Source organism: Cyclopterus lumpus, chromosome 12 (genome assembly GCF_009769545.1).
Source record: "Cyclopterus lumpus isolate fCycLum1 chromosome 12, fCycLum1.pri, whole genome shotgun sequence".
Classification (NCBI taxonomy): Eukaryota; Metazoa; Chordata; class Actinopteri; order Perciformes; family Cyclopteridae; genus Cyclopterus; species Cyclopterus lumpus.
In genome coordinates, this window is record NC_046977.1 from 11178720 (window position 1) to 11206561 (window position 27842).

General features: G+C 41.4%; 2 protein-coding genes across 7 annotated transcripts; one reads left to right on the forward strand and one right to left on the reverse strand.

The window, feature by feature from the left end:
- Positions 1-737: 737 nt before the first annotated feature.
- rbm18 (RNA binding motif protein 18) lies at positions 738-11721 on the reverse strand. 3 transcript variants are annotated; one of them, XM_034546365.1, is made up of 6 exons: positions 11566-11721; positions 10254-10367; positions 6116-6242; positions 5368-5454; positions 2714-2814; positions 738-1661 (listed from the first exon to the last, which is right to left on the reverse strand). In XM_034546365.1, exons 2-6 carry the CDS (start codon positions 10358-10360, stop codon positions 1478-1480), a joined length of 606 nt encoding a protein of 201 aa, XP_034402256.1. In that variant the 5' UTR covers positions 10361-10367; positions 11566-11721; the 3' UTR covers positions 738-1477. The 3 variants fall into 3 exon arrangements, with proteins under 3 accessions (XP_034402256.1, XP_034402255.1, XP_034402257.1); XM_034546364.1 differs by having other exon boundaries at positions 11430-11711; XM_034546366.1 differs by having other exon boundaries at positions 5374-5454; positions 11430-11709.
- On the forward strand, positions 10974-26697 carry mrrf (mitochondrial ribosome recycling factor). 4 transcript variants are annotated; one of them, XM_034546363.1, is made up of 8 exons: positions 10982-11106; positions 15024-15197; positions 15331-15483; positions 19789-19907; positions 23904-23995; positions 25377-25536; positions 25860-25953; positions 26144-26697. In XM_034546363.1, exons 2-7 carry the CDS (start codon positions 15026-15028, stop codon positions 25935-25937), a joined length of 774 nt encoding a protein of 257 aa, XP_034402254.1. In that variant the 5' UTR covers positions 10982-11106; positions 15024-15025; the 3' UTR covers positions 25938-25953; positions 26144-26697. The 4 variants fall into 4 exon arrangements, with proteins under 4 accessions (XP_034402253.1, XP_034402254.1, XP_034402251.1 ...); XM_034546361.1 differs by lacking the exon at positions 10982-11106 and adding an exon at positions 11761-11888; XM_034546362.1 differs by having other exon boundaries at positions 10974-11106; positions 25860-26697.
- The last annotated feature ends 1145 nt before the right edge of the window (positions 26698-27842 follow it).

Genomic DNA, 27842 nt, shown 5'->3' on the forward strand with positions numbered 1-27842 from the left:
TGCACAATTAAGTCTGCCGATCTCCATCCATGCTGCAATGTTATCTGATCTCATCCGGGACTTATTTATTCTTAGTAAACTCTTAAAACATTAGTTCTACAAAGACCTTTGGTTGGCACATTCCTTCTCCAAGCCAACACATTCAGAGTGAAATGTACCAATATTTTGTCCTTTTTTTTGCCTTAAAAAAGGTCTTTATAGTTTCACCTGCAGGACAACCAAACTCAGATCCCATCGAAAGTACACAAAGAAAATCAATAACACATATTACATTTTACAATAGAACATTTCCACATTAAACCCATGGGCAAAAAGGCCTACACAATAATAACATGAGTTACTGTATCTTTTTGTAGAATGCACACAAAAAAATTGATAAAAACAGTGAATATCCATCACTGTCTGGGGAAAATAAAAGATAACTGGGGCTCAAAACATAATGGATGCTATAATAAACAGGATTACCAGTTATTACAGAACAAGTCTCCATGGTTCCTAAAGATTCTGTGATAATTCAGGACTGCATTCTTTAACCGATGTTGGATTAATGCCTTTCAACAGTCTTTTCAAGTCTCCCATTAATGACATGCAGATGGTTTACCACATTTCTCATAAAACAATATAAGCATAAAAGCGTGGACTGAGAGTATTCTAATGTTGCCAACTCACACAGCTTAAAACTGAGTCCTGTATTTCACGAGCAATGTGAAAACCTTAAAAAATTGCATAAAACAACACGCTGTGAACATGACATGTCATAGTCTTTAATTGGTAAATTAAAATAAAGAGATTGTGGCAGGGGAAATCCCAAAACTCTACACAACACTTGGCTGCAGATGTATAAAAAGTGAATCCAAGAAAAAAACTAAAGTAAAATATTCGGTAAAGAGCAACGTCAGACAAAAATACTGTAACTTACAGTGTCGCTGAGTGGCTTATCATTTGAACTCCATTCATACAAACCTGATACAAATCTGTGTATTTCATCCTCTTCAGTGAAGTCTTAAACAAATAATTGTATTTCACCTTTGAATAATAGGACCAAACACTAAAAACATGTGAAAAACAATAAGAGGATGGGCATTTAGACTTTTTAATAACAACGTGTCTCTTTCCCGGCAGCTGTGCATCATGACTCACCACTGCATGATTCACCTGCATTAAAGCGCTGCAAAAGTGAGAATGCAGACCGATATGGGATCCAACCAGCGCAGCAGTCAGGTATGGGGCCTATGTTAAGACTAAATAATAACTGATAACTGTCAACCAAAACAACTAATAACCACTTTAGGTACTTGTCCGTGATTGCTGTGAATACTCCCAAAGAGTCTGGGTTCTCAAAGAATTGTCAAAACCTTTTATTCCCAGATGTGTATTGTCTTTATCTTGTGTAGAGTCTGTTTGTGTGTAGGCGAGGGTTGAAGTGTGCAGGTGGGAGGGGGGTGGGGGGTGTCTCCAGAGCGAGTGGGAGGATGGGTCATCTCCTAAACTTGCGGAAGGGCCGGCTCTGGTTGTTGTGGTGTGATTTAGAGTAAGGCTCCCAGCGTTTCCTCTCTGGCGGTTTGTTGTAAACGTAGGCCGACGGGCCCGAGTAGTCATCTTCTGGATTCTCCTCCATCATCTGGAGCTTGGCTTCGATGGCGCGGATTTTAGCACTCGTACTAGAGGTGGACGAGAAAAAAAAAGAGGAGACGTTAGCAGCGAGGCTGAGGAGGAAATACCAGTGCTGGTGCTGAGTGGCCAACGGAGTGATGGGACAGATCTTGGCTCTTGGCTGAGGGGAAAAGAAGAGGAGATATTAGCACTCTTGGTAATAGGAGGGCTCAGATGCAGGAGGGGGAAAAAAAAGAAGGCACACAAGCAAGAGATTACCAGTTGTGCTGCACGAAAAGCAGATGAAAACTTTAAATGGTGAAACAGAATTTGAAGGAGCGAGTGAGAAAGATTACAGTGTAGGTGAGAAGAAGAGTGACCGAGTGAATGAGTTCATCAGGTATCTAAAAAGCAGGAGCGAGAGAGTCTAAAGGGGTGAAAAGTGTTTCTAGCTCCTCTCTTTGGCTGTGTGCAAAGATTATTCTGAAGTTTACACTAGAACTGAAGTGTAGAGACTTTCCTGAATCCTGATGGCTGATAACGAGCTACTACACACACTGGATCGTCTCGGTGACAGTTGATACTGTGAGACCGAGAGGCCTTTTACTGACTGAAGGGCTCCATTGGACTCACGTACTTAAAGTGTATTTGTGTACGCGGACGTAGGCTCCAGTGTAGCCACAATAATGGAACCTGTTAGAAGTTGCTTCGACTGGACTTTGAGCACAGATCCAGTTGTATTAAAAGGAACAAGCGCACAAGCTCTCCTATAACGACTCTAGGACTAAACTTGAGTTAAATGATTTGTTACGGTAGCCCCCAAAGTGACCAGAAACTACATCCTCACTGAGCTGGCTAAATCTGAAAATTAAATTTTTTGGGACGACGTGCATCCACACTAACATCTTCTGATTATCTTTTTTCCAAGACTTCCATCCACGCTGAAACACTAGCCTAGTTTTTGGTGTGCTTAATGTGGGCAGAAGGACAACTGTGACAGAAACAAATAGATCTAGCTGGCTTAGTGCAGACATTCACTGAGAGAAATGGAAATTAATAAAAAAGGGTCCAGAATAACAACAAGGGCTGATGGCACCGGCCGTGTGGGTTTGCTACCAACCTGAGGTGGTTGGAAGTTAACGATCCGTCCTCCGCGGCCCCGCTGCTCGACGGCTCCAGGCTCGGCGGCATCGTCTTGTCATTACGGAAACCTTCAAACCTCTGCGGACGAGACACGTGGCCAACACAAAATGACCCAAATAAACAGTGATGGAAACACGGATGGACAGACAGATGGAGAGAGACAAAAGGGGTAAAAAAGGTGGAAGCAAGAAAAGACGCCTGTGCAAACAGAGACAGAGAAACTTGGAGAGTTGCACCTTAACCTCCAAAATAAATGTGCTTAGTGCATCATGTGTGGTTTTCTAGACTTGGGCTTGTGTCAAAGTCAAGACAATACGGTCAAAAGGGAGCAGATAGTGACGTGTTCTCAGCACATTTTGGGCACAATCACACCTGCATTTCGAAACATTTCAGTGGCCAGATGGAACAGGACCACATAACAAGAAGAGAAAGAGAAGAAGAAGGAGAATAAGAAAAAACATCCTGTGTGAAGCAGGCATTCAGAAACCATCAGACCAAATAAACACCGACAGCAGTTGTCTGGGGAGCCAACTGCAGCTTCCTCCCACAAAGACCAACGGTATTAAACTGAAGTATTGGTTTGTGTTTGTGTCTGCTCAAACAGTAACCAAGCAGGACAGTGCGTCCAGCTTATAATCACACCCTGAGGCATGAGGAGAATAATGAGGGAGCAGCTGAAGAGCAAAAGCCAACGTCTGCACTCATTCCTTTCATAAAAACCACCTTCCAAACATCTCCACCAGCCAACACAGAACTCTCGAAACCTGCGAAGAAGAAGAGACAAACACAAAACAAAAAACATGATTGGCGTGAGAAAACCCCCGGCGCTTGGCCAGTAGCAGGAATATGATGCTTAGATAAGTTGGGGTAAGAGGGACTTGAATCAAGTTATATTAAATGCACTAACACGGGCTTACATACCACCCCAAAAAATAAATAACATGTATAGCCAAGAATAGGTCTAAAACAATGACCATTCCAGCAGCCAGGACCCTTCCCTTCCACTTATTCCTTAAGGCGAGGAGCTGGAATGCATGTCGATGTACATGTCAGGTCAAACTGACTCTGTGCACAGAGCTGTAGTTATAGGAAAGTCAAGTTTAAATGTTTCCAATTGCACTTCTGGTTTTAAATAGCCAACACTATAATAAGCACACAATCGCTTCATAAAGGATTAAAATATGTGTTTAATGTGTTACAGATCATTATGGATGCAGTCATAGGAATGTTAGTGATGGTGCATAACACACCGTGGCTAAACTCCGTATTAGTGAATACAGAATAAAACAGTACTGAATTAGGACACAAATATTTAACTGTTAACAAAAAAAAGCTGATTTAGAAAGCCATAAATGTTCACGAGGAGTGTGTGGCAACACTTCAATAAACGTTCATCATCGTGCACTTCCTCTCTTTCAAAACTATGTAATAAAGTCAAGCTGTAAGCCTGGAAATGAGACAACAACTTCTAACGCCGACTGTCTCGGACTCTTTTATCCCAGCACGTCAATTCTGAAAGATGATCAAATCGTACTCGTTTTTAATAAAGACAATTTTGATTGACATGTCTGTGTCTAGCTTGTTAAAGCACGTCGCGGGATGAACTTATTACTTGTCAACTGGGACACCGATCAGAAAGCTTTGCTCATACAGACCTGGCTGATGCGCTTGCAACATCACACCCATGTGTTAAATCTGAGCATACTTCAAATTAAAGCTTAACCCAGAACTGTAGCCTCGACTTTCACATCCTAACCGACTGAGCTGGTTGGGTCCTACAGAACTCACTACGACACCTCCGCCAGTCCCGCCACTCTCTCGCTCAGCGGCTTGAACCCAGCAGCACACAGCTGCTGTGCAGAGCGCTTAATATGCTGCCATGTGCTTAAAATCCCATGCATGGAGACACCACTTCCAGTGTCATAAACACCGTCGAGACAGAAAGACACACATTTCTTTCAAATAAAATAATAACATTTTAAAAAAAGTGCTGTAGCGCAGAGGACTTGCTCATAAAAGTGGATCAAATTCAGATGATGGTGAACACCAGAACCCTCACTATGTTAGTAAAGTATTTCCTTTGGGAAAACATCCCATAGTAGAAATGAACTGAGGCCACTGGCAAATGTAAGTGAAGCCACGAAGAAGGTGTTGACAGACATTGTGAGTAAAGTAGTAAAAAAAAGCTTACATTTTGGGTTTATAATGGTATAAATAACCAAAGCTATTTTTGGTTGGAGTGGTGGATTTAGCTTATACGTGTTGTCTTGGAGGCGGCCGCTTTGGCCTTGACCTCCCTCTACTGTGTGTGTGTAGGGCGTGATTCGTCTCAGGATATCCCTTCACCCATTGCCAGTAGGCGGTCTATTGTTAAAAGACAGGCATAGGTTTTGCTGGGATCTGCTCTCCATAATCTAACTACTGCAGTAGTAGGACACAGGTTCCTTGACTGTTTATAAATCTCTGAAAGTCAATGATGAGCTTTTACTAATGCACAGACGTATATTTAGTCCCTATATCTGCAGCCTCAACCACAGTGTCGTACATAAATGGGATGTGCTTTAATCCACTGAGCAACAGGAGGTATAAGATCTCCGGTTTCATGAAACGGTAACTGAGTTTGACACTTACCCTTACCTGTGCATGCGCCCAGCGCACGACCAGCTTCTTGGACAAAGCTAGCTTCCCATTTAAACACTGGATCGCCCTCTCTGCCTCCTGCAGACGCAGACACACACACACACACACACACACACACACACACACACACACACACACACACACACACACACACACACACACACACACACACACACACACACACACACACACACACACACACACACACACACACACACACACACACACACACACACACACACACACACACACACACACACACACACACACACACACACACACACACAGAGAGAGAGGACGAGGAAAAGAGAGAGAAACAGATTTATAGATGACGTACTTCTTCTGTGGGTATGAAGTGTGTGCACGAGTGTCTAAGTGTGTGTGTGTGAGAGTGTAAGGTACACACACACTTCCTCCGTATAATCCTTTATGTCCCACAGATAGACACTAGCTGTGAAACAAGATGTGTATCACGATCCCCGGGCTCACTCCAAAACAAATACTGCCCATTGAACCTGTGAAGTGTTACACCAATATACTGGCATTCTATCGCCACAGACTAAAAAATTATTTAATTCTTAAAAGATGCAATATCCGCATCGATCCAATATCAATTTCACTTCTATTGACAGACTGTGTATTGGAACTTGAGTTGTATCAATTACAATTAGATTTAGTTTCATTTCAAATACAACATTATTGACGGATAAATCATCGATAATGGAAATCTTGCCCGTACATCTCTGGTGTTGAAGTTGACAAAGCAGTAGCCCCGTGGCTGTCCCTCCAAAGGCCCAGACTTATGAAACAGGAAGTCAAACTGTTTCACATGGCCAAACTTCTCCAACAACTTCACCAGGTGATACCTGTCGAAAAAATGAGAACATACAGTAAGAAATTAAATCATATTTATTCTCAGTACCTATTCTGTAAAGGATTTGTTAAAAAAAGAACAAATCTTGTATTCAGTAAGATATCCCACATGCAAACGACTGTGATCTTACGTCACTAAATGCACCCCACAGTATATTGTAGTTCAACCGTATGAAGCAGCCACAGAGATCTGCGGCACACTGTATCTGCCAACCTGCAGTCTGTGAATCTGTCAAGTGGGGCTAATGAGAACGGCAGCATTCTCTCCCTGACACCTTTTTAGCAGCAGGCCAGCTGGTGCGGCCGCCCAGTGACAGTAAATCTCTCATGGAGACAATGCTGAGGATACAGTAGCAGGACAATGAGGGAATAAAAAAGAGGAAGCCTCAAATCTCCCCTGAGCACCGAGCTCTGCACAAACAACATCCACTCACTGTGTGGAGCTGGACTACAAACCAACATAGAAATGTTGTCACGGCAGAGCTATGCGGAGTGTGACGATTTGTAGGTTTGCGTGTAACTGACCACTGGCAGCCCTGGGAAAACATTTCTTCAGGGCCTCCTGGAGACTATTTTCACTGCGATATTACTGTAAATACCCAGGTGCTGATCGGATTTTTCCAAAGCATGCTGAGCAGCAGGTGCTTTTCTATTTCCTGACTTGTCAAAGCTCTTGCGTTTGACAGGATTTATGAGTCATATTCTTATTTATTTTTTACATGTGCAGAATAAAGGATTGTACGCGTTCCTCTGATGTTCAATGGCAGCACCCAGCGTAACTCCTGATTGGTTCGTCATTGAAACCACCTGTGAAGTAGCTCCTCGTGTTCTTGAAAAATTACATGTCCTGGTTGTTCTTCTGCCGAATTTTACTGCTTCTGTACTTTTATTTTTGACACTAAGTACATTTTGCTGATAATACTGGTATACATGTTTTACTTAAGTTTTTTTGACTAAAGGTCCTTTACTTGTTGAGTTCAATTTCATCATTTAAAATGGTTGTTTTCTTACTGTGACATGTCAACATCTCTTCTATGAAGAAAGGTCTACCAAACCATAAAGGAGCAACAACAAAAACAAAAACAAAAAAGCACAAACAAAAGAAGAAAAGAACACTTTCCTGTGTTATTGTTTTGGAGCCTTTATCTTGTGTGACTTTCCAATCCTCACAGTGACCCCGGGTGTTTTATATAACAACCTTTTATTGTTTAGTTGATTGTTAATTGTAATTCTGAAGTGGTGTGTGTGTGTGTGTGTGTGTGTGTGTGTGTCACACCACAAAGAGGACGTTTATGTTCAAGCATGCATTTATTTATGTGCGTCAATGGGACTCAATGTGGGACACGGAGGGTGAATTGTGCGTCTTAGCTACAGGTTGTTTTAATGTCTTCCACCCTTCTATGACTCCCTGGGGTGCTTTGGGCCAAAGACAATTTCTGCTTTTCCCAGACAACACCCTGCAAGCTTCCTATGTGAAGGTGGCTCCTCCAGCATTAGGAGGGTCATTTACAAAGAAAATATGATATTAAATGTAAGTATTCTGTACTCTTGTACTCAAATAGTTTGCATTTGCACTCTCTGAACCTCTGAAACAATGATCAGGAGAGGAGAAAAGTCATTTGCGTCAAACGTTGTAATGCCATCATTTTCATATTGAAATGTAGACTGAATGCTGTGCATACGTGTACATTTGAGAGAGATTAGATGGCTGACACTAGAAGAACATTTTTTTGGATGGTCGCAAGCTGAACCACAATGGACCGCTACTCCTGGGGGCTGTAAAAACCACCGGAGGAAGAGGAGGAGAGGGGGGAGGAAAGGGAGGGAAAGGTGGGGAGACTGGGAGAGTAAAGTTCATAGAGGGGATGTTGACGGTAAGGTGAAAGGTGGAGGAAGAGGAGGAGAAGCCAAAAGAAGAGGTGAGCAGCCCAGGTAGGAGAGACACGAGAGCGAGGAGGCATAGAAGAGGAAGGAAGTGAAACGGGGGATGTGAGTCCAATCCAGAAAAAGACAAGACAAAAGGTTGGATGCAGAGTGGGTCAGAGGGGGGAAAGGTAAGAGAGGAGGAGGCGGGAAGTTTAGACTTTCTGGCAAGTCAACTATCTGCAATTTCTGCATTCTTTCATTAAAAATCTATGCCTGCAGTATGACAAAGTTCATAGTTATAAGTTCTTTCATAAAACATCATGACAACTTCCAAATAAGCAGCTTAAAATGTAACAAGTGGACCAGAGAGCGAACAAAGAGGGAGATGGTGATGGATTACCACTAATGAGAAATTCCCTCTCTGTGCAACCAAAAGCACAAAACATTAATATGTGCTGAAAGCTCCAGTTACACCTGCTGTGTTTCTGCGCTGTGCGAATAACCAAGGAAATCTGACGTGGGATGCTCATCTAACCTCTGAGAGGAGTTAAAAGTGTGTGACTAATTACTGGTCTTTTCTTTTTTTACTGAGCATTTAAAGAGACAGTAGATAAGAGCATTAGAGTTTCTCTACCGACAAAGAACCAGGGAAAAAAAGAGAGTCCGAGATGGAAGAAGCCTTCTTACCTCATCGATCTAATATTTCAACCTGACCAACCAGAGCAGAACCTCTGATCAGCAAATGAGGTGAAGTACGTATAGTATAGGACAATAATATCATTCTTAAATGTTGCTATTCTATAAAAATGTAATTTAAAGCTGGGGTAGCCTTTTTATTTTTGGTGTTATTAGGAAGAAATTCCATTATAGTCTTTCAGCAAATTGTTATTCAAGTGGTACCCATTTATGCTTCAACATTGAAAAAAATATCTTCAAAGAAAGAAATAAAGCCACCAACTTGTCGTAGACAATTTTCAGTTTTAAATTACCAAAAAAGCTCTTCCAGAATAAACAATGCCTTATTAATATTCATGGCCTCGTGTATTCATAATCAGCACCTTGCATTTTAAGTCCACTTCTGCACTGAGTTTTGGTTTGGATTACCGGGAGTGAGCACTGCGTACGCTACCCAGGAGCTAATTAATCTTCCCAATCAGCATCAGGGGCCACAGGCATTTCTCTTGTTTTCCCTCCATACTGTGGGGTAGTGAGCTATTTAAGGAGAGGTAGAGCAGAGCAGGGAAAGGGGAAGGAAACGCCTGTCTAGACGCCCACCAGAGCTACAGCCCATACATTCTCCAGCATCCCCCCACAGGCATACTAACACACCCCGAAAAGCTACCGTCTCTATATGTAAGGGTGCTCCCCACACTGATATTCAGACTTTAGCACATTTAGACACTCGACTGCACACAGAAATGCAACAATGGAAGGTTTGCAAGTGCATAGGATGTTGTGGAAATGAGACACGCTAATAATGTACACACAGACACCTTAGTGTGTTGAAGCCTGCACCTCCACCAGCTGCCACCCAAACATCAACTGTGTGTTTAAACATGCTTACACACACACACACACACAGAGAGAGAGAGACAGCTCCAGGGTGACACAGAGAGAGTAAACAGGGCAGGTGAGTGAGGAATGATGGCTGCTCCTTAGCAGAGCAGGTCTCCACGCCTCGCTGCCTCTCCTTCACACACCCAGCCCTGTCTGCTCAGTCTCAGCCTGCGACACACACACACACACACATATATATATATATATATATATATATATATATATATATATATATATAAACACACAAACACACAGTTAATCAATCATATATGCACACACAATGCATTGCCTCTCAATGAGGTAGAGCCTGGCAACTTAAAAAGCAACACCTCAGGTTCATAACATGGACCGACTTACATGAACCTCAAATACAACACGTGTTGCTGCTAAAAGCCAAAACTAACTTTGTTTTTTTATTTAGCTGGCTGGATCATATCTTTAAATCTGAAAATGTGTATCTTTGTAGTAAAATACAGTTCTGTTTTTTTCAGTTCCAATAACTTATAATCTCTTAAATGTGAGAAGGGGGAACGGGGACAGACTGTGTATTTGTGTCTGAAACCAGAAGTGGATTTACTCACTCTGTAATTTTGGGATCAATGTTGCCAATCCACAAGCGGTTTCCGTCATGGGCCACACTTTCTGACATGATGGAGGCATTTTTCACTGTCTCTGCTGCAGAAGACATGTGTACTCTGTGGAAGGCAGGAATAGAAGACAAAGAAAGGCACAGGTAAGTTGACTTTTTGCATTTCTGTCAGATACCCACCAGTCATTAAGCGAGGCAGAAAAGTAAGCTATTATTTGGAGGACTACAAATATTGCTATACTATATTAAACTATGCGTTACTAACTATATCTCTCTGAGCACCATGGCTTAAATGATCGACCAGAAGGCATCTAGAAAATGAAGAAAAGTTATGGAAAGATATGTCCACCCATTTGACATCTATGTTTAAATCTAAATTGGTGCTTTGTAATAAGGAGCTCCCTTGATAGCCAACAGTTAAGTCTGCATACATAGGTAGTGCTATTACCATGAAGACAGTGCTAACGTCAACTCTAAATGAGAGCTTATTCATAGAGATAAAAGGCAAATAGATTTATTTCAATTAAATAAAAGAGCAATCATTTGTCAGTTCCCTTAAATTCATTTATCTTTTTTTATATTTAATGGGAGAAAGTTTCACCACATTATTACATTATGTCGGAGCATCAGTGCGCTCATTGTAAATATAATATAATATATTATAATTATTATATATATATAATATTATAACGTGACATGTGTAAACCAGTGACGGGATCGTGGTCAGACACATTTGAGACGCAGTTTAATGCTCCACAATGTCAGCAGGCACTTTCTCTTTGCTACCGTTTAGATATCGAGCTTCCCCCGGTAATCATTATTGTTGAAATCAGGAAATTATCAAGGTATGTTACTTGTATTCTCTTTTTATTCGCCTAATTCGTAAGAAATGAGAAATAAAGAAGAACTATGATATCGAGGTTTCTCAGGAAACGTTGACTTGCTCCGAGCTAACGTTAGCTTAGCGAACCGAAGGCTGGTCGATTGACTATCCGCGTGTTGTTCTCTGGTTAAACCGACTGCGTCACGTCAAAGTGAAACTAATCTCGGTCATTCAGATGGTAACATGTTAAAGATAAACTAACTATATCCACTAAACGGTTAACAGTCCGTTTAGGAAGAGCAGCTGGTTGCTATCAGTTAGATAGCTTAGATAGCATCACTTTACCTCGTCGATCTGTCAAACTTCCTCTTTGATAGCGACTGAATTATTAAACTTAATTTGCTTAATCCCACTTCGGGATGATTCCGTTACACACTAATCATTTCAAGCAATGTTTATGTTTTCCTCCTGTAAAACTGACCAGGTTAGCTAGCTCGAAGGATAAAGTGTCGCCTTGCTAACGTCTCACAACAAAGGCGCAGGGTGATGTTGTAGTTTGTTTAACTGTCTGTGGATTCAAGAGGAGAGACTCGTTTTTGTTTTTGGCGTGTCCCGCATGTATCGCCTCGCAACACCGAGTCATCTTGGTTTAACGTTTCAGGCAGGAACCCCGCCCACCGGTACACCCCGTACGAAGTTTCGAACACACAACCGGACGTTACAATTTGTCGGCGCTTGATGATGACGATGTAGATGTCAAATGTGGCTTTGCCCTAGCTAACATGCTTCTGTAAATGCTGTAAAGTAAGTAAAGTGTACTGTTCGGGGTCATTTTCAGTTGAAGGTTGGGTTTTTACCGAGTCGTTGCTGAAATGAACGGTAGTTGTGTTGAGCGTGGTTGCGTTTTATGTCTGGTATTTGCCCGAGGTTTGTGCATAAGAAGTCAATGAAGTGCTGCATGCACATCACATCGACCTTCACACCGCTTCACAAACTGCTCGGACCAGTCAGTTAAATTACATAAATACGTACGCAGGCTACTATTGCTAAGTCGATCGTATCCGACACCTCGTGTTGTCTGATTTACTCGAGTGCCAATTACAAAAACAACTTGGTGGTGCAACTTGCATCAACTGAATGGCTTAAAGGACTCATGCATTGCTATCTGATTCTGTTCATCTCTGAATACTACATCGGGAATTGCCCCGTTCATGTTCCACTCAGAAGCCTGCATGATGATAACATGACTGTTGAAGTTTATTTATTTTTAGCATTTTCTGCCACTTTTTATAGACTTAACAGTTAATCAATTAAACATAACACAATGTAGAGGTTAATTGCTGATTTAAATACTCGTTAGTTGAAGCCCTAGTCTGAGGAGTTTGGTTTTAGGAGGCAGAGCCATGGCGGAACATCACTCGATACTCGGGTGTATTATTTTTCTGCGCAAACTGTAAAGTGTACGTAGGGGAGATCATGCGGGCTCACCAGCTGTCTTCAGCCACTGGAAGAAGGAGAGGTGTGTCTGCAGCTGCCGCTGTGTGTGTGAAATCTACAGGATATGTGGCTACAGTATCCCACTGAACACCTGTGCGTCACTTTTTCTGCTTGACTTCCACTCTAAAGAGATCCGTCACCATCCCACATCTGAGCTTATCTGCTCTGCCACTGTGCGCCATATCGCATCAGCTAGTCAGGAAACCTGCCAGCAACGGATGCCTGGTCTGGCTTTGTATTATAGTTGGTGGTCCACAATCTAGCCTAAATATTGCCATTGGAATATGTTTGGATTTTGGTTCATATCTGGAGGCGATGTTGGATTAACACCAGGGATTTATAACATGGTCATAGCAACCATGGCGGACAATGAGATCAGTATTGTGTCTTGGATTTTGGGGGTTTTAAGTGAATAGAGAAGTTTTAAAATCTATAAATAAACAAAAAAGACACACAATGGATTAAGGCTGATTCTGACATATTTGTAAACGCATTTTCAAATGTGTCTGTTACTGGCAAAAATGAGTGCATCAATATACATTTTGATAAAATCAAGTAATTTAATATTATATTCCTTGCAGTGTGGATATAACTGTATTTAGAGAACCACTGAGAAATACAATTATAATCGTACAGTTAGAAGAATAAGTAAATGTGAACGGTAATCCGAAAATGTGACATGTTGGGTGGTAGCTTTTGCAAGGGGGTGTTTGGACATAACCTGCAGCGAGAGGTCGGCTTTATTATGCAGACAATATTTGTCCTGTGAAGAACAAATGCATTTTAATAAATATATATATATATATATATATATATATATATATATATATATATATATATATATATATATATATATATATATATATATGCTGATATGCATGCTGATAGCATTTGATCTTCAGTTGTGAGTCATTAGTCATGTAGATTTAGTTATACTTTTTTTTCCTTCCATTTAAAAAAATTGTTCCCCTACTTTTTAAAATCTTTAAATTAAATTATCTCTGTATTATGATGCATTTGGAAATGTTCTACTCACGTAGCCAAATTGTCTTTAATGCAGCAGTTTGGTTCTCCTTTCAGCTTCCAGCTATAAATACACACCAGACAATAGAGGATGTCAGTCAAGCTGCAGTGCACCGCGAGCTCTTCACAACCACTGACTGTGAAAGACGGGCCTTAGTGTGCATTTGTGTCTGTGGGCTTAGACGCCTAAAGAGTTTGTCTGTGCTTGTGTACTCTGAGGGTCAGTAACACAGTTCAGTCCAGAGCCAGTTTGCAAGGTGGGAGGTGGTTGTTTCATTGAAAAGGAGTGGTTGGTTTCACATTGTGACATTTTTTAATGGGAGGTTCCTCCTCAGGAATGCCTAAACAACTGTGCGTGGGCCGAGAGTAGATTTTGCGTCGGTTTTAGATTTGTGTGTGTAAGAGGAACACGGCGAGCATGTTTGTGACTGATGTATAAATTGCATGTAATGTAACCTGTACAGCTGACTGCAGAAAGTTCTTCAACAGCAGTGATTTTGACTTGTCAAGCACAGGTGAAACAAATTACGCTAACGATGGCTCTATTCCATCAAGCCTTCAAGTAAGTCCGATCAGTGACCCAGCAAGCACAATAGGCCCTTTAAGTCCAGCCGGTTTCACGTGTGATTGCAGGGCTCACGCAGGTGCAATTAATAACATTAATTATTGCCCTGTTCCATTTAGTTGGCCAGGGCCCAGATTTTATGCTTATTGGCTCACTGGAAGACTGTAATACAGAATAGAATGGGACAATAATTCACTGTATCCATTACATCTGAAAGTGGCTGCTGTGACAAGGGCCTATACCACAGCCCTCATTATTAATGTTATTATTTACATCTGTGTTATTCCATCAATGACATGCCAAAATGCCTACTATTAATAAGATCTATTGGCAGATCAATCAATAATGAAATATAATGTTAGTCGCAACTCTTGGTCCAAGACACCGCAGTCATATCACTCACTTTTATGTGAAATCTTTGATAATATCTTTAAGGTTTAAAAACGGTTAAACAGGCCAGTGATGATTAGCTGTCAGTCAGTTTCTTGAGTTACTGTCATGTTATCTGAATATACTGGTAATTTACACAATCAAATAAAAGGTAGAACTTCTATACTGTAATTTGCAAATATGTATTACTAACATTGCAAAAAAACATAGAGCATTCACAGGTTTGACTCTTGCTTGCTCTTTTTAGAAGATGGAGCTTTAATGTCAGTACTAGATGTAGGCCTACCTCCTACTGGCTGAAATGAGCTACTACTTCATTTTGATCAATATACCAGTGACCAACTGATTTGTGTACAACTTATGATTCAAATTTAATCAAATTATATTATATTATTTTCAAACTCGGTGGCATTATTATTATTTCTTTTTCTTTTTTTTAATGTCCCCCTTTCTTTCTGTTTCAGTTATGGCTATGAATCACCTGAGTCTGCTGCGGCCTCTGCTGTGTCAGTCCCTGTTGCGACATGTCAGGTCTCCTCTGGTGGCCACCTCCAGGGTCAGTGAACCACTACTACACCCCAACTCCACCTTCTACCCCGCTGCATGCATGAGGCTCTACGCCACAAAGAAGGCAAAAGGTCAGTGGGGAGATTGCAGAGCCCGGAGTTCACATGTGTGCAACCTCCGTTGGCATGAATGTGGGTTACGTGATTAGATTTTCTTCACATTTCCCTCAGTGATTTGCCTCTTTCCCTCTATTCATCTTCCAAGCCAAGGCAAAGGGCCAGTCTGCTAAGGTGAATATTAATTCGGCTCTGGTGGAAGACATCATCAGTCTGGATGAAGTGAAGGGGGACATGACAGCTGTTCTCAATGCACTCAAAGAGGACTTCACACGCAACCTCAGCATCCGAAGCTCGCCAGGTATTCAGCTTATCTCTGAGTCTTTCTTGAATGTAACAGTGAAGGGTGGATATACATGGCAATATAACAAGAGTAATGACTGTTGTAATACATGTAAGTGTTTAATTTAGTTTCTCAGCTTATTTCCTTTTATTGTTATCACGGTTAAAGAAGAAAACATGTTAGAATAAATGCAGTAAATTGAATATCATACCACATATGGCTTAGATAAACTAGTATTTGTATATATTGTCCAACGGCAGATTTAATCTGCAACGGTATGTCTGTGATCTAATGGATGTCTGCAGTCCAACCAGCCTGATAAAATGTTTACCCAGAGCAAACCAATTGTTTAATCCAGTTTTCCTAATGAATATTTTTCAGTAGCCTCTACAAACATGGCTTCTCTTATTTACTACACAAGCTTTTTGCTCTGTCCTAGCCCTGAGTTAACGTATATAATTATTTATCTGGATGGACTGCCTTAACATCCATGACATCACAGACAGCCATACCGCTAAACACGCAGATGTCACATAGGAGGCGAAAGTTATTGACAAAAATGTAGACTTTGAATTTGATATACACACGAGTTGAAAGTTTTTTTGTTTGTGCAGTTTTATTTTTTTTTTTCAACTTCTACCTGACAAAGCGCCTAAGGGCTGAGAGAGAGCCCCAGTGACCTTGACCCCAGTTTGACCTCTGTTTCCCCAACTACATCCAGGTCATGACCCTTTTGCCTCTGGGTTCTAACAAATGGGCGCTGGGCTCGGTGTAGTCAGAGGTGGGGTGTATAATGGAAGCTCTCGAGGGAGGAGGCAGCCGCAAGAATGAGACTTCAGGTTTAAAGTGTTTGAGCTTTTCCCCCTCAGATGAAAGTGTGCTTTCTCTGACATATGATCTGCAACATGTGCAGTCTTTTTAAGTTCACACAACGTGCAGGAGTATTAAACAACAAAGGCATAAACACAACATTGATTTTTATGGTCAAGACATCTTAATGTCTTGTAGGTATTCTCAAATTGTTTTGTTGTCCTTTATTGATGTATCTGTCCATTCTTCTTCATCCCATCAGCTTTTTTCTCTCTCCACTCGTCATTCAGAAATGTCTTCAGCCCCTCCCTTTATATCTCTCCGTTGCTTACTTTTCTATTCAGTTTTTCAAATGGCTTTATTTTTTGGCCCCTGCTCGAAGGATATTTTTAATCTGTGTCTCCTACTTTTGAATGCAAATTTGTTCTTGACCTACAGGAAAACATTTGTTCACATGGCAAGAGTTCCCCCCTCCACGCCCTCCATCTTTTCAGTCCTCCATCTGTTTCTCTTGTCATTTCTGTCTCCATCCCTCCGGTCTGTCATTCTTGCTCAATCTCTCTATCCACTCACTGATGTCCTCCGCGCCATCCGTCCTCCTCTCTTCTGTCCAGCTGCACAGTAATCCAGGGAGGCAGCAGGACTTAAAAGCTGACAGGAGAGATGAGATGGTGGAATGGAATGACGTCAGTGGTCCAAATGTGTGCATGTGTCTGGAGCGAGCGAGTGTGTGTGTGTGTGTTTGTTCCATGAACCTCTCATCTGGCTCTCATTAAGTGTGTGTGTGTGTGTGTGTGTGTGTGTGTGCGCTGTATATGTGTTTGTTTGCATGTAGCAGAAAGTCATAGATAGATGCAGAGAGAAGGGATCAATGCTGTGACCACCATATTGTGGTTAGTCACAGATGGGTAAAGATGGCCCAAAAACAAGCTGTTTCTATGGAAACGTTGTCAATACAGGGTGGACTGAGACATTGAACTATAACAGCGGTACTGGGACAAGGGTACCTAGAACTACTTTAATATAGCTTCAGGTACCAACAGGTTACTCAAGTTGAAGATAAGAGCTGTTGGTACTTAAAGGAATAGCATGGCAATTTGGTAAATACACATATTAACTTTTTTGCACAGTGTTAATTGAGACCAACGATATCAAATTCAAGCCGTTCTGTTGAATGTAAAGCTGCAGCCGGTTAGCTTAGCGTAGCATAAAGCCTGGAAACAGGGGAAACTGATAGCCTGGCTCTGATTGAAGGAAACCAAATCCTTCAGCTCTTCTAAAGATGACTCATTCACCTACTCTATCTTGTTTGTTTAATCTGTTCAATAAAAACATTTATTTACAAGCTAAAACAATTTATTTTCTAAACTGTTTAGAGTCTCTAATATGCTACTTGTATGTCAAAAGGGGTCACTCGTAGTAACAAACCCACAAATAACTAGAAGGGCACTCGGAGAGCACAGACCTCCTTCTCTTAATGTTAATGAAAGTAAAACATCATTTATGTATCTGCCCTGTGAATCGTATATATCGGCCCCAAAATCATATATCTGCCCATACTACATGCTTCCTCCCAAGTTTCATACGGGACAGTAATTGTTTTGGTAATCCAGGTCATGACACGAAAACATAACCCTGGAGGTCACCTGACGCTGCGGGTCCTCTCCCGTTTCAGCATCTTTCAGCTCATCACAGCCCGCAATGTTAGTTTTTGATTCACTCCACACTCTTCTCTCTCTGTTATTTTTTTTTCAGACACACATAATGACCCTTCCAAGTTGGTGACCAAAAACAGTTAATTGCAGAGTGAATGTTGGTCTTGCAGAAACACAACTCCAAATGATTGAATAGGTTTCTCCATAACTGCTTGATGTAAAGAAATCAGCAGCTCTTTACCAACAAGTGTGTCAATCCGTTGAGAAGGTGATGTGCTGTGTGTTTACAGCGTGTTACAATGTCATCCAAGCTTAACTTAATCCCTATTAAATTAAGTTTACAAATAATCAGGCCTGTTTTAAGAGGAAAGACAAAAACATGTTTAGTGTACAAATGAAAGCATTTTTTTTTTCATGTATTTATTCTTATATCACATGTATTATATTATCAGTAGTATAAATACTTTTGTAAATGACGATTTGGCAAATGCTTTCTCAGCCACCCTCTGACCTTCCTCCTCTCTCTCAACCCTCGTCACCCTCCTCAAACTCCACCTTTTGTAGTCAAAGAAGCGATTGTCTGTCTGCCCTCCGAAAGTATGAGCAGATGTATAGGTGCTCATTGTCAAGGCACAGGTAACAAAGACGGACAGGCAGAAGGTCAGATATGGACATGAACTATCCGTGTATACAAAGACAGGCAGGTTTAGAGCTGCTCACAAATGGATGTTTGAAGTCAAAGAGGAAGACAGAATAACTGGCAGGCAGGTAGACGGTATGTCAGGGATCCAGTTGGGCTGCGGCCTTTAAACAAAAGGTATTCATTTCATCACAAATACTTTTCCGCATCTAATCTTTGACTGGTACCTCAATGTATTGTTGCACGTGAAATCATATGATGAATTGATTTTTAAACTTACACCATTGGCTCACCTCCTCTTCAACCCCCCTGTCCCTCCCTTTTCCACACACACACACACACACACACACACACACACACACACACACTACCAGCACAGCCTGCAATGGGTAAGGAAGGAGCGAGTGATGTAAGGCAGAGGTGGAGGAGGAAACAACTGCGTCTGAGGTTAGCCAGATGGAGGAGAAGGAGTAAAGGGAGTAAAGGAGGAAAGAATCGAACAGAAGTCGGCTAACGTTGGCAAACTTACCCTTTGTTCCTCAGTGTTGACAGTGAGGAGAGACAGTAGATCATGGGAACTCTTAACACTATTGCAGTGGTTTCATTTTTTTTTTTTTCTCATGCAGTTTGTGGCTTCTGCTGCACATCCATCCGTGTGTCTGTAAATATGTCTGATGAGATATAAAGAAAACAGTCAATCATTCAGTCTGCATGGAAACTGTGGCATCAAACCAGAAAAGCTATTTTATTCACTGATATGCACTGATACTGGATTTTTTTTGGGACCGATACCTGATATTGACCTGTGACAATAAAAACAGATCTGATAACAATATAATGGTTAATATTAATTTGTTTAACATAAACACATGACATAAACAAGCATTGTGTGAGAAAGATATGTCTTGGAGTACAAAGAGATATTTCCCATACGAACAATACACTTTATTATCAAAAAGGATAGTAAAAGTAAATATATTCTAGTAGAGATGAAATATTTTAAATGCCTATAAATATAACAAAAAAGCAATATTCAAGTTGAATATAGAAGAAATAAAATAGAGCCTTTTAAAATTGTTATTGCTGCAAATGATAATATTTTTATTTGCCTGCAGATGTGTAGAGGCACAAAATCAGTGTGTCTGTATTGTACATGGCAAGGTTATAATGACGCCTTGAATTGTCGAAATACTTGTCCAGTAAATTGCATTTGTTTAGGAGCTCTGGATCACATTGTGGTGACGACTCAAGATGGAAAGTTCCCTCTCAACCAGCTGGGACAGGTCTCCATGAAGTCCCCTCTGCTCATGATGGTCAACATGAGCAGCTTCCCAGAGGTAAGACCACACAAACAAACACAGGGACAGAGTCTTCCGACCTGTATCTGTGTGTCTCACGCCGACAAGCACATAGTAACTAAAAGCTTTGTGGAAATAAAGCACGCACCGATAGACGGTCCTCACAGAAGGAAAAGTGAGCCAGACCAAACCTCTTAAACCCACATCTCTTTATAAATGAAACCTGACCTGCCGCTTTCCCTCCAACTGCGTCTCCGATGCTAATTGATTGATCATTCGGGGAGCTCTTTGTTCTGGGTTGAAAGATAGCAACACAAACCCAAATTCTGTGTGTGCGTGCACTGAGATGTGGTTATGTTTGCATACGACTTGTCAGAGAGAAGGAAGTTACCTCATTTTACCCCCAGGTTAGGAAGGAATGGATTATTTTTCTTCTCTTTTCTTTTTTGTTTTTTTGACTCCTTTCTTTCCCTCTTTTCCTTCTTAGATGATACAACATGGTGATAATCAGAGCTCCAGAAATAAATATTGTCCACAGGGGCAACACTTTACTTTCAATGGCCCGACTTTCTGATGGTCTTGATAATCAACATTATGCAATCATATTCATACACAGACAGTAATCACTAGCGATTTAGTTCTCCAGGTCGTATTAGCCAGTAAGCTGAAATACAGCTATATGGTGCTTTGTTTAAAAAATACAAATTAAATTAAATAAAAAGTTTAATGAATCGCATTTTAGGATGCTCTTTTAACTGACAATTATTGTGTTGGAATAAAAAAAAAAAAATAGAAACGTGTATGCGAAATGAATGATGTGAAATGCAAAGTTGAAGTGATGAATTCCACCCAATAAGCCTGCACGTTCTGATCAAAAGGAATTGTGAATGATACCAGCTTACAAGTGATGCTTGGATGTATCGGTACAAGTACAGCCACTCGGAGACCTGCCAGTATATAAACGTGATTACAGTAATAACACAAATACATACAGTACACAATGACAATGCTGACACTAAGCAGGTATGTTGCTTGTACCATGTTCACAATCTTAGTTTAGCAGGTAAGCATGACTGAGGGTTAAGATACAGATTGGGATTACAAACATACAGGGATTTTAAAGAAGTTAAAGATGATGGTTTTTTTAGACATAAATGACATTCAAAGGTAGTTTTGTTCTTTTGGAGAACCACCTGTCTGCTACAACAGACCATTTTCCAGTGCCTTTTATCACTTTGTGGCTTCACATCTTTGTTATCTTTTTCACAAAACAACATGCAAGTCTCAGTGTGTATCAGTATCTTTAATCTGTAAATTGAATGGTCTTTCAGTGAGTCTCTTTCTAACCACAGACCACACACACACACCAGCAGACACATTCACGCACCCCCACACTACCCTGACGTGCCCAACGTTACCCATGTTCCACACAGAGGTGAGTCCTCAGTACCCAGAGCTAATAGGCTTATAATGATGCCTATCCATTACCAGGCACTCCAGAGGCCCGACCATTGTTTTCCATTCATTCATTAGGAGCAGCCTGGGAAGGCACAGTGGAACTAACAACAACGACCAGCATTCTTAGATCAGGGGGCAATTTGGACAAGTGTGTGTGTGTGTATTCACGTTTAAGCATCCCACCACTTTGTTCATAAAGTGTTTTCTTCAGGACTCCCTGTTCAAACATGCGAACACACGCGGACTCTCACACATTCCTCCCGCCCGCCTCTCTGCTTTGAACCGAGCCGTCAAGCGTTTGATGTTAATTTTCAGTGTAATTTCTCTTCCTCTCCAACATATTAACCAGAACCGGCCCGGCCTAGTTCAGAGAAATTCCCCTCGGTTTTCCGTAACCACCGGAGTGCTGGTCGGGAGAGAGGAAACGGTGATGAATTTGATGCTGAGAACAATCAAACATAGGTATGGGCTGAATCTATCACCCCACACTCAAAGAGAGCAACCGGAGGCCTGTGCGCCGCATGATTTTGACAAAGGAAACGAATTGAATTAATTTAATGTGCGCAAATAAATTCCTTTAATCTCAATGCCATTTCTTTTTCCCAGCGGATAAGGTCAGACGGAGCTGTCAAGAAAGGAGAGTAGAGTAGAAAGGAGTAAAAAAAAAAAAAGAGGAAAACTGTATGCTCTTTTTCCTCACATTACACATTTGCACACTTTGCGAAGCTCAGCTGAGGGAATTGTTATGCGGTTGCAGAATTAGTTCGAGGAGTGACTTTGTTTTAAGTAATTCCAAAGATTTGGCTTCCTCCCCCTTGTCTGTATGCACGATTAACTGTAGCTATCTGGTTCTGATGTAGTATTTGCTGGGCTGAAAGATTGGGTTTTATATGGTGGATCAAGCTTTTATGTTTCACACATGTCATAAAATGTATTGGGTGACTGTTCAGAATCTCTGAACAGCATCTTTGTCTGATCCTGTGTTGTGTTGAGATATGATTTAGCACCTCGCCCGCCAGCGTCCACATTGACACTGCATCACTTATTTCCATCACAAAACACACAATGCTCTTTTTTCCCCTTCTTCGTTTTAAATATAAAACAGATAGTGTTTAGGGAATATTAGTTGCAATTCTTTTTCAATAATCCATTTTCGAAAACGGTTGAAAAGGAAATTTCTTGCAGATGTTTTAATTTCAAATAATAGTTTGTCCCAAATAAACAACTGTCCTTTCTCTGTATTTATTTTTGTGTTGTAGTGTCCCAGTGCAGATCAGAAACGTTAATTTTCACTTTTGCTCTTAATGTGTACAAATGTGTCTCTGATTTATTAAGAAAATGGCTAGTTTGCATTTACACCAAGGCTTTTCTTCAGTTACACTACACAGTGTCATGGTAATGCCAGATTTGAAGGGAATCCAATGTATAAACTGCGTTTGTAGACATTGATTTATGGCAACAGGTGTACATAACAAAGACACTTTTTGACTCGTCAAAAGGTAAAGCACAGGTGTTGGTGATAACATTACTGATTGTTCGGTTGTATTCAATTGTCCCAGCAAGCCAGAATGCACCATACCAGACCTAGAATACCTTAAACTAAACTTCAGCCATCTTTAATTTGATTATTTACACCTGTTCTTTTCCTGCGGTGACATTCAAAATGTCCTCTGTGAAAAAGTTCAATTAAGGCAATAGCCTAACTCACTTATGTCCAGTACTAATAACGCTGCTGCTAACATTGCTTAATGTGTTGTTCATCCAACTGTAGCAAATTGCTTTTTTTAACCAATTAAATAACAATATCATTACAGAGAACTCCATTAGTTTTGAAATGTATTTCTGCAACTGACTTCATTACTTTTTCAATGGAAGAAAATAAACAAAAATTGCCCCTCGACCAAGTGTCACAATCATGGTGGCTGCCTGAAGACCATAACATATCGATGTCTTTCATCATGTGTAGCCTGAATGTCTCTTACCGCCAAATGTGTTGACTTCTGCCTTCCACCATATTGGTTGAATCCAGTGGAGACCTCTTTTTCAAACCCACATAAGGCAATGAGCTGGCCACAAGACAAGAAGTGTACATGTACTCTTTAGTTAAAGTGAACATACATGTGCTCACCTATAGATAATTGCCATGTCCCATCTTCATAAATGAGCAATTTGCTGTGCTGCTGTTACATTTGAAAACAAAAGTTTAAAAAAAAGGAATACATACAAACTCCAAAGTGTGTGTGTGTGTCTATGTATCATACACAATGCACAAGCAGACTCTCCTGTGAGATCACCACGGGTCAACACCCTGCCCTGCAACCGCTCAGTCCTGTCCCAGAGGGCCCAGCGCTGACAGTGGCCCAAGGCACTTCCACACTGCAAGGGCTTCCCCTGACACACACACACACACACACACACACACACACACCACCACCCAGACACACACTACAAACACAACACCTTAATTATTGCCAGCTTGATCTGGTCCACTACCTGCAGTTGTAGCGCTGCTTTTCAATTCACGCTAGTGTTCAACGCAAGCACACATTTGTATTTCTGTGTGTGTTTGTGCCCCAGGCTACAGCGGCTGCCACCCGTGCCCTAAGAGAGAGTAGCATGAACCTTAACCCAGAGGTGGACGGGACGATCATCAAGGTGCCCGTTCCCAAGTGAGTCTCTCAAACACACACGCACGCACGCACGCTAGCCCCAAGGGCAGGAACACAAACACGTTCCTGCTTTTCTCTACACCTTTTACTCTTCTGCTGTTATTCCTCTGTTTTTCCAATCCCACTATTAATATACACTGACATGTGTCTTTAAGTACAAGCGCTGAAACAATTAGGGGATCTGAACAATACATTACTCAATTGACAAGATGTTAATTGAAGTTGTGTTTTTTTTGTTTACTGTTGCGTGACTAAATAAGACCCTCTATAAAGTCTGGATTTTATGTTCTGTTAATCTGTGACAGGCATTTTACATTTTTGTATTGTTATAGACTAAATAAGTAACCAATAAATGGATGTAATCAATACACTGTAAATTGTCATAAACCTAAACCTTGCAGTAAGTCTCATCCATGGATTTGAATGTCTCCCCATTAATAAATCTCTTTACCCGAGAGATTTAAGAGACTTCTGTTAGTAGATGTATGGAGACCCCCAGTGTGTTGATGTGAGGGTCGGGTCATTCCCTCTCTGTATTCTGACTAGACCTCTCTCACTCACTCTCTCTTTTTCTCTCTGCCAAGTCAAACAACCTCACAAAAAACTATCCATCCCTCACTCACTAAACCAGTCTGTGGGTATATACAGTATGCTTTTTACATATACACACATGTGCATGTAAGTAAACTTGCATATATGCCAGCCTGTGTTTATGTGCATGTGTGTGCATGTATGTGCGCGTATTGAGCAGCAGGTGTTAGTCTGGCAGAGGAGGGACACAAGAGTCAGACTGCTTTCCCCCTGCAATCAGTCTCGGCACGCTCCAAGCCTCCATTTGCATTTCCAAAGAGAAGGCGCTCCTTGATTGGCCCTGGAATCAGTAATTAGGCCGTATTGTTTGTGGTAAATAGACGCTGCACTTGGATTGTTTGCAAATAGTCCCAGAGGCAAAAACAACGGAAAAAATAGTCAATTAAGGACAAAGAGGGAGAGTGAAATGGGAAGCAGGATTTTCTGAGTGATTAACAATTGCAAAGTGAATACAAAGTTGTTGGGATGATGGATTTTTCAGCTCCTGTCTGAGACCTCAGCAACTAATTGTGGCTAGTTGGTTGCTTATGAGTTTGAACTAAAATGATTAGCCTTCATGCTTACGGGCACTTAACATTCTCATTTGCACAAGTAAGGGACATTGTTTTTTTTCATTATATTTAGTCTGTGCACAGTTGTGTGTTTTCCAGAGAGTCTGACTGACCTTTAGGTCTATTTCCTTTAGCAACTCCTCTCACAATTAGGAAGTGCACTTTCTCCAACAACATTTTACTAAACGTTACATTTTTGTGCTAACAAGATCTTACTCCACCTCCTCTCCTCCCTGCAGAGTAACGCGGGAGCACAGAGAGAACCTCACCAAGCTGGCCAAGCAGTTCAGCAACAAGGCTAAAGACTCACTGAGGAAAGTGCGATCTAACGCTGTCACACAGGTCAAAAAGACGAAGGAAGGACACTCGGAGGACACCATACGACTCGTGGAAAAACAGGTGGGAGAAAAAGTGCTATTACACACTGATAGATCCGACTGACAGAAGGAAGTGTAATGTAAGGTTGAGTGGCTAGATGAGAAGAGACGAGGCACAACACTGAAGGAATCAAGGAGGTAACTAATCATTTAGTTCTGAAACTATTGCAACCGCAGCCAAACTGTCCAAGGGCACAGCTTTTTCCTCAGCAAAATCATAACTAGAGAAATCCATCATCAGTCCAGTCACATTGCAGCTATAATGGCATCCTTTACCAAACAGACACTAGAGGGGAAAAGGTGAACCCAAAAGGTGTATTCAAAATCTTTTTTTTCCCTTCACAGATTCAGCAGATGGCGGACAACATTGCAGTGGACATTGACAAACAGCTCGCAGCCAAGACCAAGGAACTGTTAGGCTGACTGGGACGATTAAAAGGTGTTATTTTTTTATATTTGGGTTATAGCTGAACCTACAGGTGGACACACTTAACAGAAGCAGCATGTCAACCCTATCGTGTTTATAACAGACAGTGACTCAATCAGTAGTTCTTGCATCCTGTTCTCACAGTCCAAAAGCTTCACACACAGACGAATGATTCCCGGTTCTGTTGTACATGTTTTGGCAGAAACTGGGCTTTGGTTCTGGCCCACAACTCTGGCAAAGATCTCCTCCTCGCTGCTGGGTGATATCTGTGTTTAACCATCACTACATAAACATAAATTGGCATGGAAACAACAACAACAACAATGACAGACTGCCAGTCATCTCCCTCCTCCCTTGCTACTCTTCCTGTCTTCAAACAAACACCGAGCAAGGGACGAATGGACTTTTAATAGGATTTGTAGGCCTCCTCCTAATCAAACCCCTTGCCACAAGGGCTGTCTGTTTACACAAAACAAGCACACCCGTCTGAGTGTAAACTGGCTGCGGGTTTGTCTTGGTGGCAAGAGAGAGAGGGAGAAAGGGAGAGAGGGTTTGTTCCAGAGACGGAGGATATGATTAGCGTGTTGCCAAACATTTGTTTCACATTGATTCAAAGTCTGTTAAAGAATGCACTTGAGTAGAAAAAAGCTTTTAATTTCAGCACATGTCTAGGATTGATAATATGGCTACTCTCGACAATAAAGTCGGGAGAGTAACATTATTGATGGACTCCATTAAAGAAACACTGCTTTGTACCATGTGCGTCATCTTTTTCTCTCTTGTTTTCTTTTCTTGTTCTCCACTTTTTTGTTTGAAGTCGCCCCCTCCTCCATTAGTCAGAGTGATAATGGACTTTTCCTGTGTACAGACCTCCAGGTCCTGGCTGCTGGCACCACAATTGTCCATTCGGGGGAGAGGTTTTTAATGTTGTGCACTTGGCCCTCTTTGTCTTTCAACAACTGCACTTTTAAATCCCCGGTCAGGAATTGTAGCACGAGTAGTTCCACATGGATCAATAACAAGAAATGTATGAATGGGGAACACACATAGCTCTACGTTCATCTATCCGCTGTATACACCACCAGCCTGAGGCTTCACTGTACTCTCATGTGGTTGGTGTCTTCCTCTTAATCATGTTTTTTTTGCTTCCTCAGCTACTGGTCCCAGGCAGCTCACATGGCAAGGCAGGTTTAATTTGAAAAGTTTGCCCACTCACTTGCTCTTATAACCACCCAGTCATTTGGTGATTACAGCGCTGCAACATTGTGAACTACTAATCAATCTTTGTCAAAATACTCAGCGACCTCTTTTAAATGGACAAAATTACTTGTGGAATTGTGACGATGCAGATTCCTTGGTAGGTTTTGGTCGTGTTTGGTGGTGGCAGCGCTTAGTTACACGCTACACATTGTGGATTTATTACATTTGCCTTAGCCCTCTGTCTCCCTGAATGGCTTTGCTTTAATGGCCTAAACAGACCAGAGTCGTTGGATAAACAAGAGTTTAGCGGAGGAGTGGCTGAGTCGGGACAGGGGAGGGGTGGGGTGGAAATGGCAGGTTTTTGTGGTGATTCTGGGTCCATATGTCAGCAATTTGAGGGCATTGTGTACCTTGGCCTAAAACAGAGGCTTCATGATCGATGGAGGGGTGAAAATCTCTCCCAAGTCCCTGGCGCAGAACACCGCCAAGCTAAAGGAAATTGCTTTCAGCTGATAGCTTCATTTTGGTTGACATTTATCAAGTGAATTACCCTGTTCCTTCAAATGTTTACTACTACGAGCACCGCCTTTTCTTGTGTGTGTGTGTGTGTGTGTGTGTGTGTGTGTGTGTGTGTGTGTGTGTGTGTGTGTGTGTGTGTGTGTGTGTGTGTGTGTGTGTGTGTGTGTGTGTGTGTGTGTGTG

Bases quoted from the DNA above. Each gene is read 5' to 3' on its own strand.
- mrrf (XM_034546362.1), top strand. From the start codon at position 15,026: ATGGCTATGAATCACCTGAGTCTGCTGCGGCCTCTGCTGTGTCAGTCC. The intron at 15,198-15,330 runs GTCAGTGGGGAG...TCATCTTCCAAG, and splicing joins CGCCACAAAGAAGGCAAAAG to CCAAGGCAAAGGGCCAGTCT. The intron at 23,996-25,376 runs GTGAGTCTCTCA...TCCTCCCTGCAG, and splicing joins ATCAAGGTGCCCGTTCCCAA to AGTAACGCGGGAGCACAGAG.
- rbm18 (XM_034546365.1), bottom strand. From the start codon at position 10,360: ATGTCTTCTGCAGCAGAGACAGTGAAAAATGCCTCCATCATGTCAGAA. The intron at 6,243-10,253 runs GTGAGTAAATCC...TTTTTTCGACAG, and splicing joins ATTGATCCCAAAATTACAGA to GTATCACCTGGTGAAGTTGT. The intron at 5,455-6,115 runs GTACGGGCAAGA...CTGCGTCTGCAG, and splicing joins TCAACTTCAACACCAGAGAT to GAGGCAGAGAGGGCGATCCA.